Raw genomic sequence first — 14,373 nt, forward strand, 5'->3', positions numbered from 1 at the left:
TGGGCAGGAAAAAAGGAAATGCAGCTGAACCTAGAGCTAAATAAATATACGAACAACTCATAAACTCCCACGGTTAAAACCTGGCAACAAATAGCGATAGAAGGGTGCGCGCGCATCTCCCTATAGGCGCACGACAGCGTGCTGGAGAGAAGCTCGACCAACTGAGGGAACCAATAGGACCTTTCATCCGCACCACTGGGGGCGGGGCGAGTGAGAGTCCCGCCTCTCCAGTCAGGCGCAGATCTCGAGTGGCTCCGCCCGTTGGCGGCTCTCACGGTCTGTTGTGGAGCGGCGGCTTTGCCTTCCCTCCCCCTGGCGGCCGTGAAGAAGACAGGCTGAGGCTGAGGGTGAGTGAATGGGTGAGGGCGCAGGGGGCCAGTCTGAAGGGAAGTAAGCTCCCTTCTTCGTCTCGATCGAAGAGGCCGGAGGCTTTCTCCTCATTATTCCCTCTCCCTGAAAAAGACGGAAGGATGGGGAGGGGGGTCGGGGGAGAAGTCTGTTTCAGGAAGGGACGCAAGGGGGGAGGGGGTTGCAACTGATCATAGTCCTCCTTCACCCGCGATTACTTCTTCTGCGAGCTCACACATTTTGCACTTAGTATCTTAGTATCGCCGTCCTTTTTTGCTTGGACTTTGGGCTGCTTGCAAGTAGCTTTCTTTCCCTCGCCGGCTCTTGTTCCTTTGGCAGTCCTTGCTCTGGTCAAGAGGCGCAGCCGGGCGGGGCGGGTAGATTTGCAGCAGGCGAACTCGCTTTATCCTTGGAAGAAAAGAAGCGCTAAATTTCCCCAGCTCAGTCATTTTCTCTCCCGAGCGCTGGTTCTGCCGCTAAGAGAAGATAGCGGGTGGGGGCGGGGAGGGACGGAGTGCGGGTCTCGGTATGTTCAGCGTAACTTCTCGCACGTGGCATGGGTGTAGAATTGCAACCTTAAATGGGAATCCTCGCCAGGGTGTAAATCTTAAAAGAATTCCTGACAGGAGCCAACACCCCAAAATAAAGTCATGGAGCAGGAATGCGAAATGGGCTTAAAGAACAGGTTAAACGTTGATAACCTGACATAGCCCTGAATGCACAGTATTTAGTATGCAAAGACATCCATGGGATGGCGGCGGGGGGGGGGGGGCAGATGACAACGTATGCATAATGACGTCATCGTTGCAATGTTGCAACTTGTGTATTTGCATCAAACATTGTGATGCCAGTACGTAATTATGGCATTTGCATGTTGATGTTGTCATCCTGCATGTGTTGTCATTTGACATCATTGAAGTTTGGTACAGTTGTCACTGTTCCAGGGCATTGCTCTTGGGGCATGTCACTTTGTATATTCAACTTAAATATTAATGTAATTTAAAAAGTTTTTAAACTCATGTACTTCAGGGAGTTTTGGTGCAACTACTATCTAAAGTTGCAAGTTTGAGTTTGTTGTTGAAGTATGGCGCATGTGTTTTACGTAACATGCATATACAGTTATTTTACTGTTATAAACACATGTAGATTTTTGGCCTGGTGGTGAAAATGTTGGGAAATTGTGATCAACTATAGTTTCTTGCTTCATTATAGTATGTGTTCTGATAATAAAATCTTTGTTAAAGTTTCATCTTTCCTCCTTTGGAGTGTTTGCTTTGGGAATGAAAATTTAGGTATTCCTTGATGCAGGACAAAATAATTCTAAAAATATTTTATGCACTTTATGTTGGATTGCATAAATGAAACATATTTCTAATTTTGTCCATTTTTAAGAGACATAACTAGAAGACTACTAAGTTTTTTAAATTGAAAAAAGAGCATGAAGTCTCAACCATTCAGTCTTCATGTTCATCTTTGACCAATATAAGCATTACAAAATTAATCATAATTTATGAACTGTTTCAAATACTTACAAAAAATTAACTATAAACAATTCAAAAATAACTATAATATTATGTAATACTATAAAATACAATGCACTAGATATGATACAATGCATGGATATGATGAATATATAACCCAAAATCAATATAATACAATAAACTCATTAAAATTAACCTAAAACAGTACCTAAATTAAATTAGTAATTGTATACTATTTTAAAATAATACCTAACATTTCCAAACTACTTTTAAACTGTAACTTTGAAGAATCATTGAATTAAATAACAAAAAGCTAAAAATACAGATATAAAGATTTTTGTTGTAATTAATGCTTACTCTATATTAGATCCTGCCAAATGTTACATGCTACCTCTTAGAAGCATATAACTTTGTTGTTATATGGGCTTTATTGAAAGTTACAAATTAATAATTATCTTGAGGTGATAAATAAACATACAATTAGATCTGGTATCCTTAAAAATAATGGATGGATAAGTGCTATGAAAACCTCTGTAAAACGTAAAAATAATGTAGGAAGGCATATACAACAGTTTTAAAATGTCTGTTATTACATGGGTATGGGCATTCCATACAGGGAATCTTGCTGTATCTTCCCTCTAGTGCAGCTGAAAGGAGGACATTGCAGTAAAGATCCTTCTTTGTTTTGGAATCTCTACCTGTGTAAGATACACAGCAAGTGCTACTCCGTATCTGCAACTTTCGTTAATAGAGAAATCTGGAGCTCTGTCTGGGCTCAGTGGGTGCTCTGTTTCTGTTACGAGCTGCTTCATCAGTGCTTTAGCTTCTTTGTGTCCCACAGAACACAGGTGGGGTGAAGATAATCCAAGTTTTTTTTTCAATAAAGTTATTTTCTATATAGCTTAGTATCTGTCAACTAGTGTTAGTGAGGATAATCTGTTCGGAATTGTGTTTTTTGCCAATTTGGGGGATGCGTGGGTGGAAGTCTATATTATTTACAGTATTATCTGTGTCTGTAGGTAAAAATTAAACAAGTGAGTTAAGGATATAGTCTTGTCTCACCCCTTTTATTTGGAATAGCATTTGGTAAGTGCCTTTGAAGTTTGCATCTAAATTAGAGAATATTGATATGTATGGTACAAATAAATAGTAATAAACACTAGTCAATTTTGGAGGCTTTTAATTTTCTCCATAGTTTTACTTGGGAAATAAAGTGAAAATGTTGACTTTAAATCTGTCAAACCTACCTATGATTAAAGTACAAGGCTGTGGATGGACTAGTGCAAGGCAGCAAAGAAACCTGAGCTGTTTTTATTATATGTAACTTTTTAGGGCTGTGCCCTGCTAAAAATGAGGAGCTGATCCTTTAAGAGGGAACTGGGCTGCCGCCTCCAGGGAAGCGTAGAGGCTGGAAGGCCAAGAAGCCAAACAGTTGGATTTTTACATGTCTACCAAGCATGATAGAATGTCCCTTCATGTTGTTCAGATTTCCAACATAATTTGAAGTGCCTTTATACATTCTAGATAATTTTTCTGGCATCATGTACCAATGATACATCATTTTATAAACACTCTTTTTAAGATCTTAACATAATGTAAATTTCAACCTTTTAACCACATATTTTCCCATTGATCCATCTGTATATTATAACCAAAATTCTTGGCCCACTTTATGATATATTCCTTATTCTTCCACTGTTTCAAATTTCAACAAAAGTTTATACATTTTAGCATTTACACGCTCATCATCAGTGCCCAATTGTACTTCAAATACTGTCTAGCTTTGCTCCATACCATAAGTTTTTTTGTTGATTTTGAATCTTTCTGATTACTGTAAATGGGAAAACCATTGACAACTACACTATATCCTTCTGCTGTTAGTTGCTCTCTTGATTTAATCTTAAATTCACCTTGATGGTTTTCCAATAATTCCCAGTACTTCAACCATTTGTCTTTGCCTGCTGTTTCTCTTCTAATGATATGCTTCTTGAGCTGAGGTCCACAAAGGTGTTTTCGGGCACAATCTGGGTTTATTTTTATCTATTCCATATTCTCAAAATGGCATGTCTAAGAGGCATTTAAGAGGCACAAATGCAGGACCTGAGCAGCCTGGAAAACAGTGAAGTCAAGACAGCAAGAACAGTGCAGCAAGCAGTGGAACAGCCAAAAAGGCACTTGGATGAGGTCAGCAATGCTGCTGTTCCAAGAGGCCAGGTAACATCACCAACATTTCACTAAAGGAGACCCGGGGGGGGGGGAGGGATCTGACTGAGCAACACTAGTGTATAGAACCCAAGATAAGGGATATCAGAAAGCCCACAGCAAGGGATGATGAAAGGCCCTGGGAATTGGCAGTAGGTCAAAAGTAGCAAAGGTCAGTAAGGGTTCCAGAGCAAGAGGCCCTGTGAACTGTCAGTCAGTAGGGTGAGACTCATTGGCATCGCCCTGCAGCACAACACTGCAGCCTGGCAATAAGCTCTTGCATTAATCTCACCCTTTAGAAACTGAGTGCAGCAAGAGCAAAACCAGCTGAGATGGCCAAAATTACTATAGCACAAGAAACCCCAAACTAAGAAAGAGGAACATTAAGCCAAAGAAAAGAGGTAAGGTAAGGGGAAATGGTATAAGCTAAGCAACAAAAGTAAGCAAATTAGGTAAGCACAATAGTACAGAACTAAATTAACTAAGTTAGGGAGCTACAGAAAGATAAAGCATTGTAAAGCAATGTAAGGATGACCTTGGGAAAGGAATAGATGAATGGTTAAGGAGAAACAGCAACTGTCCCGGGAAAGTGAAAAGCATGAGAAAGAAATTCAAAATAACCCCGCCTTGATTTTGGGGGATGTAAGATGGGGCAGAGTGAAACTCTGACAGATTTACAATATATTCTACAATAAAATAGCATTTCTGGAATCCTTGTGTGTCTGTTTCCTGATGTGGCCTGCTTTAAAGGACTGACATCAGTCTGAATAAAACTTACATTCTTCTAGGTTTGTTGGAAAATAGCTGTTGATACTCTTGAGCAATGTTGAGCTTCAGGGCTTAGTGACTATGGTCTAGACAGCAGATTTCCTGACGTTTTGCCAGCAACTGTGGCTGGCATGGAGCCCCCTTACTACGAGAACGGATCCACTGAATATATAGAAATTTTGCCCTCACTGATGCACAGTTATTGTGCCTACACCTCCAAGTCAGCAACATTATCTAGAATCAGGACTGGGACAAGTTTGACAAGCTGAGCTACAAGAAAATGGCAAAACAAATGGAGAGACCTGCCCAGAAGCAGAAACAGAAGTTTGAAAAATGCCACTCTGATACTTTGCGCACCGTTGTCAACCTTACATATTGCCAACTCACTATAGAGGAGACTTTGATTTTAGCCAAAGGGGGAAACTTTGCTGTTACGCCTTCTGTAATACCCACTGAGGACATCATTGCCAATATTGAAATAGCTATTTGACACCTCCCAGAGGACGCTGCAGAGGAAATCAGAACTGAGGCCAGAATCTTATGTAGACCCCAACCTCTTAGAAACAACCTGACAAGGAAAGAGAGACAAGCCATAACGAACATCAGTAGGGAAGAGAACATCATCATCTTACCAGCAAACAAGGGTAATGCCACTGTCATCATGAAAACTGAGGACTATCAGAAGAAGATACAGGATCTCTTAGACCCAACAACCTACAAAAAACTCAGATGTGATCCCACAACAAAAAGTACTATGAAAAACAAACTGCCCCAATCACGACTTCATCACTCACATGATGCACAAAGAAATCCACACAGGATCAAAGTTCTGCCACCCCGGCTATATGGGCTTCCCAAGATCCATAAGAACAGCTACCATTATGTCCAATCATTAGTGTCTTGACTCTACCACATACCACGTTGCCAAATACCTGGCAATCCTCCTACAACCATATATTGGACAAACATACATCAGAGACTCAGCCCATTTCACTGAGAAACTGAAAATGCTCAGTCTTGGTCAAAATAACAAACTGATCAGTTTTGATGTGGTGTTCCTCTTCACTAACGTGCCGATGAAGGAGACATTACTACATACCAAAGAAATCTTCCCTGAGGATATCACCAACCTGTTAAACCATACCTCACTATGTGTTACCTCCAATGGAATAATTAATTTTGAGGGAGTTGCTATTGGAAGCCCCCTGAGTCCAGTCATAGCCAACTTCTTCATGGAAAAATTCAAACGACAGACAGTGGAAACAGCACACCTAAAACCATAATCATGGTTCTGATATGTAGATGACACCTTTGTGATCTGGAGCCATAGTAAAGAAGAACTTGGGAAATTTCTAGAATACCTGAATGGCATCTACCCAAAGATTCAATTCACTAGGGAAGAGAGGAAGGATGAGAAGCCCCCATTTCTGGATGTCCTAATCACCAAAAACAAGAACCTACAGCTAAGTCACAAGGTATTCCATAAGCCCACCTGTACAGATTGCTACCTCCACAAAGATTCCAATCATCATCTTGGCCAGAAGAGAAGCTTGATCAAAACACTAGGCAACCACACCAGATACATCTGTGAGCCTGAGAAACTATCTGAGGAGTTTAGACATCTTAATCAGGCTTTACAAGCCAATGAATATTCCACTAGTGACATCAGGCAAGGATTACAACCAAAGCAGGAGAATAATAATAAAGTAGATAACATCCATGGATGAACCACCCTAATAGGAAAGGTATTTCTCCCCTACATAGGGAAGGTCACTGACTGAATAGGAAAATTATTAGGAAAGCATAGTCTTAAAGCCATCTACAGGCTGACTAAGAAAAGCAAAGAAATCATTTGATCAGCTAAGGACAGTGGAGGCCGACCCACAGCATCCGGGTCTATCACATCCTCTGTAGCTGTGGACAGGTATACCTTGGTACCACAAAACACAGTTTCCACACCTGACTGAAGGAACATGAGAGGCACTGCAGACTAAGACAGCTAAAAAAATCATCAATAATGGAACTAATGCTGCACCATAATGATCATGAAATTCAATTCAAGGACATACAAGTGCTGTCAACAACACCAAACCATTATTATACCTGCACAGAGAGTCTATTGAGATCCATAAACATCTTAGCAGCTTCAACAAGAAAGAAGAAAGTCTGAAGGTTAACAAAGCCCTGCATCGCACCAAGATCCTGCCCAAAAGCAGAACCAACCACGAATCAGCTCCCCAAAATAGGCAAATCAGAATCTTGCCTGGACAAGGACACAATCAGGATTCAGCTCTTCAGATTGACCAGCCAGAACCCAGCACAAAGAAAGAACCAATCAAGAATCAGCACTCCAAAAAATGAGTCTACATTTCCAGCCACTAAAACACATGTGCAATCCACGCACATGTACAGTGATGCTCCTGGAGTCCTGCCTTAAGTATAGTATGATAAATTCTTATTATTAGAGATCTGCATTCCATGGGATCAACTAATCTTAGAACCATGTTTGTTGATTACACACAGAACATAATTTCTTTGAGTGACCCTACTACAGCCTGACAATAGACTCCCCACTTGGGACTATATGTTTTGTAGAGAGGGATTGGATGTCTGGAACTCTCTTATATTTTGAGGGAATTCCTATTTAGATTCTATTCCCTCACTAGGATCATTAACCTGGGCCTTTATAAATAGAATCCCCTTCTTTTCCTTCCACTTTTGGACTTTGAACTTCCTAGTTATAAGGCAACTTGGGACTCATCCCCTCAGAGAATATGCTCACCCCCTAACATAGGGCCTGAAGTCACCATCAGCACCTAAAACATGCATTTGTTGTCTTGGGAGACATCTTGGGAGACACATGAGCAACTTGGGTTAAAGTACAGGGGCGTCCTGAATCAAGGAGGGCTCTCACAAGCTGGCCATTGACCATGTTAGTTGTAGTTCAATAGCAGTAACAACAATTACATCCTCAACCTTAGCTTAGGTACATCACCTAGTCCTCCCCTATGACAGTGAGAACACCCCCATGGACAGTGAACTATTGCCTGCCCTTCAGTTTCACTTTCAGTGACTGTGGCAGTTTGACCCCTGATACCTTTCCCTTTGCAACCTTTGGGAGGGCCTTTGATAACCCAAGCCCTGCAGTTTTGGACCCAGTACCGCTCCTTACCAGAGAGAGGGAATTTGGTGGAACTCTGGCTGCTTGTTAGCTAGTGGGCAAATGTGACCTCAGGTGGGGCTTCCCATTTTGGGGAGACAGTGGGTCCCTTTCTTGTTTAGGGAGCATTTGGAAACAATGTGATGAGTCAATAAGTAGTCCTTCAGCCAGTTGTAAAGCTTGGTTATATCTGTTCTAGGGCATAGTGCTATAGTGCCCCAGCAGAATGGTCACATATTGCTCTAAGAGAGGGTACCCACGGAAGTGTGCATTTCATGAGACAGCCACATCCTAGCAAACACCCTGAACCAGTTCAAGACTTTTCAAGGTCCTTCCTCTGATTTGAACCCATATTTTCAAAACCACTGCCAATAGGCCTCAGCATAAAGGTTGAACCATTGCTGAATTGCAGTCCAAACCAATTTATGGTCAGCAGCCTCCTGAGGTGAAGGATCACTAAAAGCTTTCAGGTCCTTCCCTGTCTGTTAGGGAGCCAACCACATCACCCATCCTCTTTCTGGCCAGTGGGACGCAGAAGCCACTCTTTCAAAAAAGAGTGCACACGCTCAGAACAACCAGACAGCTGAGGACTGCTTATTATTGCTGGACCATTGAGAGCAAGCACAGGTTTTAGAACATAGCTCTGCTGCACCCAACTTGCATTGCTGTAATTTGACACCCTGAGGAATCCCCTCTGGTATTCTTTTCATGGGTCAGTTGCTTGCACTTCATGGGTAGGCTCTAACCAGGCCTCTTCAAGATCCCACTTCTGACCCTGGTGTGGTAGTGACCCTTAAGGGCAGGGAAAAATTGAAAGCAAACACTGGACTCTTCCAAGGTGTATAAAATCTAGTGAAGTTTATGTTCCTCAGTCCTCTGAGCTCTCAGCTTTGGGGTTGGAAAATAAAAACAGACACTTTGGAGCCTCATCAGCCCAAATTAAGAACACAAAATAACGTTCAAAAGAAAATGCCTAACCCAGGAGTTTAACTGTTTGGGCTGCAGCCATTTGAGGCTGTTTCTCCTGTTCTCTCACCAACAATCTTCATTGGGCCCTGAGCGTCTGCTGTGGGTATGTAAGTAGTCTCTGGCTTTCCAGCTCAAGGAATCTGGGCAGAAGGTGATTCCAGGCCAGGAAGCGTAGAAGAGTGGGGGAGTTGGTTTGCACAGGCTTGATAAGGGTGGTCCAACAGCAGTTTTCTGCCTTTAATTTTCTTTGTTGCTGGAGTCTGCCATCTGCCTCATCCTTCTTCTCCATCATCAGAGTAGCGTTTATGCTCAGCAGGCACTGAGTCTGCAAACACTCATTTCTTGCTAAGGTGGCTTACTCACAAGGAGGCTGGGGTTTTTGCTTTACCACAATACCTGTCCCCCTCCCTCTTTTGCAACTAAAACAGTGATCCATCCTCACACTGATTACTGTTTCATTAATTACTAAATCTAGCCCACCTGATCATTTTCATTCTGTATTGGGATGAACATTTTAAATGATTTTGTAGCCATTGCAGTTGGAATATTGTTTCTGATGGCTGTAGTTCATGGAGAATTTCTTTTGTTTAATTTGGGAAAGAATTTTAAAAGACTGGATCTTTTTTCTTCCAACTTCTATTTTTACTGCTGTTTCATTTTTTTCCTATCTTGTTTTCTCTTGACTCTTTTTTCCTTTGTTGAGAAGTTATGTTTATTAATATTTGGCCTTGAGAAAAACCATTGGCAGCATCTTACCTTAAGCTGATGATTAGTGCTGAGTGCTATTTCTTTTTCACCAGCCTCCTTCACATCTGTACATCTCCTTCTATTCTTAAACAATGGACAAATAAAATCATCCTTGAAAAAAAATCAAATGGGGCAATTGTACTTCTGAAAAATCCTTTCATTCTGATAATCATCAGTGACAAAATGGTGCATTTAAAAGTTATTAGAACTCTCTTATGTCCACTATAACTGGGAAGCCAGAGAATTTCTTTCTGATCACTATAGTAACCATGGCAACAGAGGAGCTAGGTAAGAATAAATTATTGCTTGCCTATTATGCCATCTACCCTTGTTAATTTCATTTTCTTCACCTTCTTATTTCCTGCCCTACCTCATTTTTACATATATAATAGTTCTTTTCATTCTAGTTCTCTTTTAGTTTATCCTTCTTTACTTTATTCTTCACTACTGCTTTTTGTAGATTTACCACATACTTTCAAGGAGTATTTTTCAGCTCATTTAATTGTTAACAGCCATTAATTGATCAAACATTGAAATGACTGTTTGAACTGTTAGTAAACAAGATTTAGCTGCCAGATCGCTGCCTTTTTCTCTTCTAATTTTTTCCCATCTTCTAGACATGACATAATAATGCTTCAGTTTCTTAATCTAACACAGCATAGTTATTAGGACGTAAGAAGGTAGGTAATTCGCTTGTCAACAGGATATCCTCTACTTTAATTTTGTATATTTATTTTATTTCTGTAATCTATATATTCTCAATTCCACAAACGTTCTGAGTGGCTTATAATAATATAAAATGAAATAGAATTAAAAGAAGAAAATATACCACCCCCCAAGCCAATGTCAATCAATTTCACAGCCACTTGATACATCAAGGGAAATAATAGTAACAGCAACAGACACATACTGCAGGGAGGGGACCCAGGATACAGTCAGTCCCCAAAGGCTTTCCAGAACAGCCACTTCTTGGTAGCTTTTTAAAATGTGAACAGGATTGGTGCTGACCTGACTTCAGTGGGAGCAGGGTTCCAAAAGAAAGGAGCAGCTACACAAAAGACATGCCCCCATGGTCCCTGATGATGGTCAGTCCCTCAAGAATGAGATGCAGAGATTGCCTCCTTTATAGATCTCACTGGATGGGTAGAACTGCTGGTAGAAAATGATTCCATTACCCCTGGACCATGTAGGGCTTTAAAGGTGACAAGCAGTGTCTTTATTCTGATACATTAATTCTCTCCTATGTATCAGTAATAAAAACAGATATTGCTACAAAAAGTCCTAAAAAGATGATTAGGGAGTTAAAAACAGTTATCTTAATCATATGCCATCTTGCTTCCTTTGAAACACTATTTGTTGATGTATAGTTGTTCATGATTAGACCTACTCTTATTTCCTGAAAAGGACCACTACAGATCCCTGATATTCCTAATTCATATTAAGTTTTTCACTTAAAGTTTTAATCATTTACTATTTCTGGGTTGTACTTTTTTCCCCCAAACCTGTTCATAGTAAAGAAATGACTAAGGGAAGGAACATTCTGCTGGGAAATTTATATAGAACAATTTGCACTGTTAAAATAAAGCTGACATGGAATAGTGGCATTACTGATCTTGGAATAAGATTCAGTAGAGTGCGTGCAAAGAAACAGGTGGCATGTATTCTACTTAGTTGCCATAGCACACAGAAATGAAAGATAGACTTGATATTGTTTGACATTAGTGGAAATCCTTTTTGAAGGGAATTACTAGCAGGTCATTGGAAGAGTGGCCTTTGGTCTTATGAACATATGATTTCATTAATATTTTCTTTGCTAATCCTAGAAACAAAATATCTAAAAATATTTTATTCTGTATAATTGATTAAAGATGAGGTCTGTTTATTTCAGCAGGCCTTATGTTAATATACAGGTAGTAGTAATTTAGCAAAGCTAATTGGGACCAGAAACTGTCATTAAGTAATGTGGTCATGAGTTGAAAGACCACATGACCATGATGCTTTGTGACAGCAGTCCCAGTTGCTGTCATTAAACAAGGACCACGTGGGTCATTAAGTGAAGATTTCATGTGACCATGACTTCTGACATCCTGTGAGCTTCCCCATTGACTTTGCTTGTGGGAAGCCGGCAGGGAAGGTCACAAATTGCAATGCGTAAGTTCGAACAGTTGCTGAATGAGTGGTGGTTAAACAAGGATCACCTGTATATGCGTTTAGGATTTTATCTAGTTCCATCTAATGTACACTTATTCAGAATCAAATGTGTACATAATCACAGATGTAACCACTGAATAAATTTTATAAATTTAATTTTAGTATTTTATTAAAACTTAAAATGAAGTACTGTAAAATTGGAAATCCTAACCAATTTAAAATGCAGTTGTATTAATGTCTTCTCAGAACTAAGTCACAATGACTTTAGTAGGATTTGCTCCCAAATAAATATGTAGGACTGAAGTCTTAATCTGGATTTATTTTTAGAGGTTTTGTTTGGAATATGTTTCTCTCCTAAATGTACATTTTTTACATAATCAATATTGTTGCATCATGAGAGAAGCTGGTCAAAATCACCGTCCCTTGATTTAAAAGAAAATGAATAGTATAATAATTATTTCCTTCCCAATGGACCATAAGATTTTTGTGTTATTACATATGTGTTTACAATATGATTTAAAGAGTTTCTGCTATAAAATAGCTTAGGCTCTTAGGGGTAATATCTGGTAATATCTTCTTGGGCACCTGCCAGGCGTCATGCCCTGCCTGATTTTTTAAAAAGATTATTTCAATTAAAAACAAAAAAATTAAATGAGATTCTGGCATGCTGCAAAGGAAAGCACCAGTCTCAAACATCACTTTAAATAATCCCTTTGGGTTCTTCATAGATATCCAGAAAATAAAATCAGTGTGTTGTTGTAGTTCAGTGTTTTGTTTGAAAGTGGGATGATTTGTCCAGGAAAAAAAGAAGAGCTAAACATTATGGTGAAATAACTTCACTGCTTTGTTTTTTCATATATGGGTATTTTGTGGTTGACTATGTTTGTCACAGCAGCCATATTGGTAGAATGTCCATAGCATGGCCTAATTTTAAATGTGCCATTAGCCCAATAAATGCATTGCATTATGCAGTTATTCAAAAAAGGGCACTTTTTATAACTAATAGGTAATAGCATATTACTCCAAATATTACTGTGCCCATCTCCATCATACTTGGTAAATAAGGCTGAGAGAAAGTATGGCTAGTTTTTAGCCAGCCTATAAATGCTGATGATAGAAAATACAACCTATTGCAATAGTAGTTATTTGGCTGAAGACTGAATTGAGAAACATAGAATATATTTTTGTATGTATGCAAAAATATTTCTGCCTCTGCAGGATTAGGAAAATTTGTTAATTTGGTAACTAAAATCAAAATCCTGCATGTACAATATTAAGTCTCACATATACTTATCTGGAATAAACTCATACTGTACCCTGTAGACACCTTATTAATGATAAACATTCATTGGTTTGAGTTGTATGGCTAGAGTTTTATTAATGTACTGTGGGTTAAATCTCTTTAAACCCAATTAACTTAGTTTAGGTTAAATAGGCTTAAGTACACCAAGAATATGAGAAGCTATATATTAAAAAAAAATGACGAGAAACTAAAATATTGGGCTAACCTTCTGTTTTAACATTTCTACCATATTTGATACAAGGATTAACATACACTAAATATCTCCAATTAGGTACCCTCCAAATGTTTTGAATTTCAATATAACCTGCAGATTATTTGTGTAGAAGCCCCAAAACTTTAGACTCTAGAACTCAGAGAGGACTAGTCTGAAGAAGGGAAATACAGATCTTTGAAAAATTTCAATATAAGCAACAGAGCATTTGAAAATATGTGGACAAACTGGAAATGTCTTTTTCAGTTTGATGATGATATTTTGCTGTTACTGTACCAAAAAGAGAAAAGAAAAGCAGGTAAACAGTAATTGTTTTGTAGCAGTGTTTCTTTGAATATTACCATCTTTCACAACCACAACACTTTTTCATTATTTTCTCCCTTCTTATTTGATAAGCTGGTTGTCCAAAAAGATGAAGATAAGCTGGTCTGCATACGATACATTTGAAGCTAATTTCAAGCCTTTGGTAGTAGTTCAGCTTGCACAAAATACCAAAGATGAAACCAAAGACTGGCTGGTTCAGAAGATTGTAGGAAAGAAGAAGAATGGAGGTGAGTGCCTTTAGTTTTATAAAAGTCAGTCTGTAAGCACTGTTGACATTTCTTTTAAACATTGATTTATAGAAGTAAAAATATCTCCTGGTAGACAATAGAAATGAGTGAATGTGTGCAGCAGGTAAAGACAAGATTTCTCAGGCTACTTTAAATATTTCTCTTTTCCAAAGATGGTGTGTGTTCTATTTTGGAAACATGAATAAGAGAGGAGTGAAAATAGTTTTGGACCTAACAAGGGAAACAATCCAAATCTTGTATTTAGCTGCAAATACGTGGGATTTTTGTGTTCCTGTGTGTGTGGGATGGGGTGGGGTGGGGTTGGGTTTTTTAAGTTACTTGGGCTGTCTGTTCCTCCGTATTATCAGAATTTATGCAGGCAGGCAATAAGTCTCAATTCCCAAGAAAGTTAACTCCATGTTCAGGAACTTGCTTACAGCAGAAGCTCTCAGATAAATTGCTTTATTGCGGACAAGACAGAA

At 39.2% G+C, this 14,373-nt stretch overlaps 1 protein-coding gene across 1 annotated transcript in view; it reads left to right on the forward strand.

Moving 5' to 3' along the window:
• Nucleotides 1-229: 229 nt before the first annotated feature.
• The window catches only part of ANO10 (anoctamin 10), an 83,751-nt gene continuing 69,607 nt past the window's right edge, over nt 230-14,373 (forward strand). Inside the window, exons 1-2 of the mRNA XM_015889313.3 lie at nt 230-347; nt 13,737-13,891. Of these exons, the coding sequence (XP_015744799.1) occupies nt 13,753-13,891 (139 nt within the window). The 5' untranslated portion in view covers nt 230-347; nt 13,737-13,752. The remainder of the gene's footprint in view (nt 348-13,736; nt 13,892-14,373) is intronic.

This window comes from Python bivittatus, unplaced genomic scaffold (assembly GCF_059951505.1).
Source record: "Python bivittatus isolate LINGU-HERP-01145 unplaced genomic scaffold, Pbiv_v1 ctg000610_np1212, whole genome shotgun sequence".
In the NCBI taxonomy this organism is placed as follows: domain Eukaryota; kingdom Metazoa; phylum Chordata; class Lepidosauria; order Squamata; family Pythonidae; genus Python; species Python bivittatus.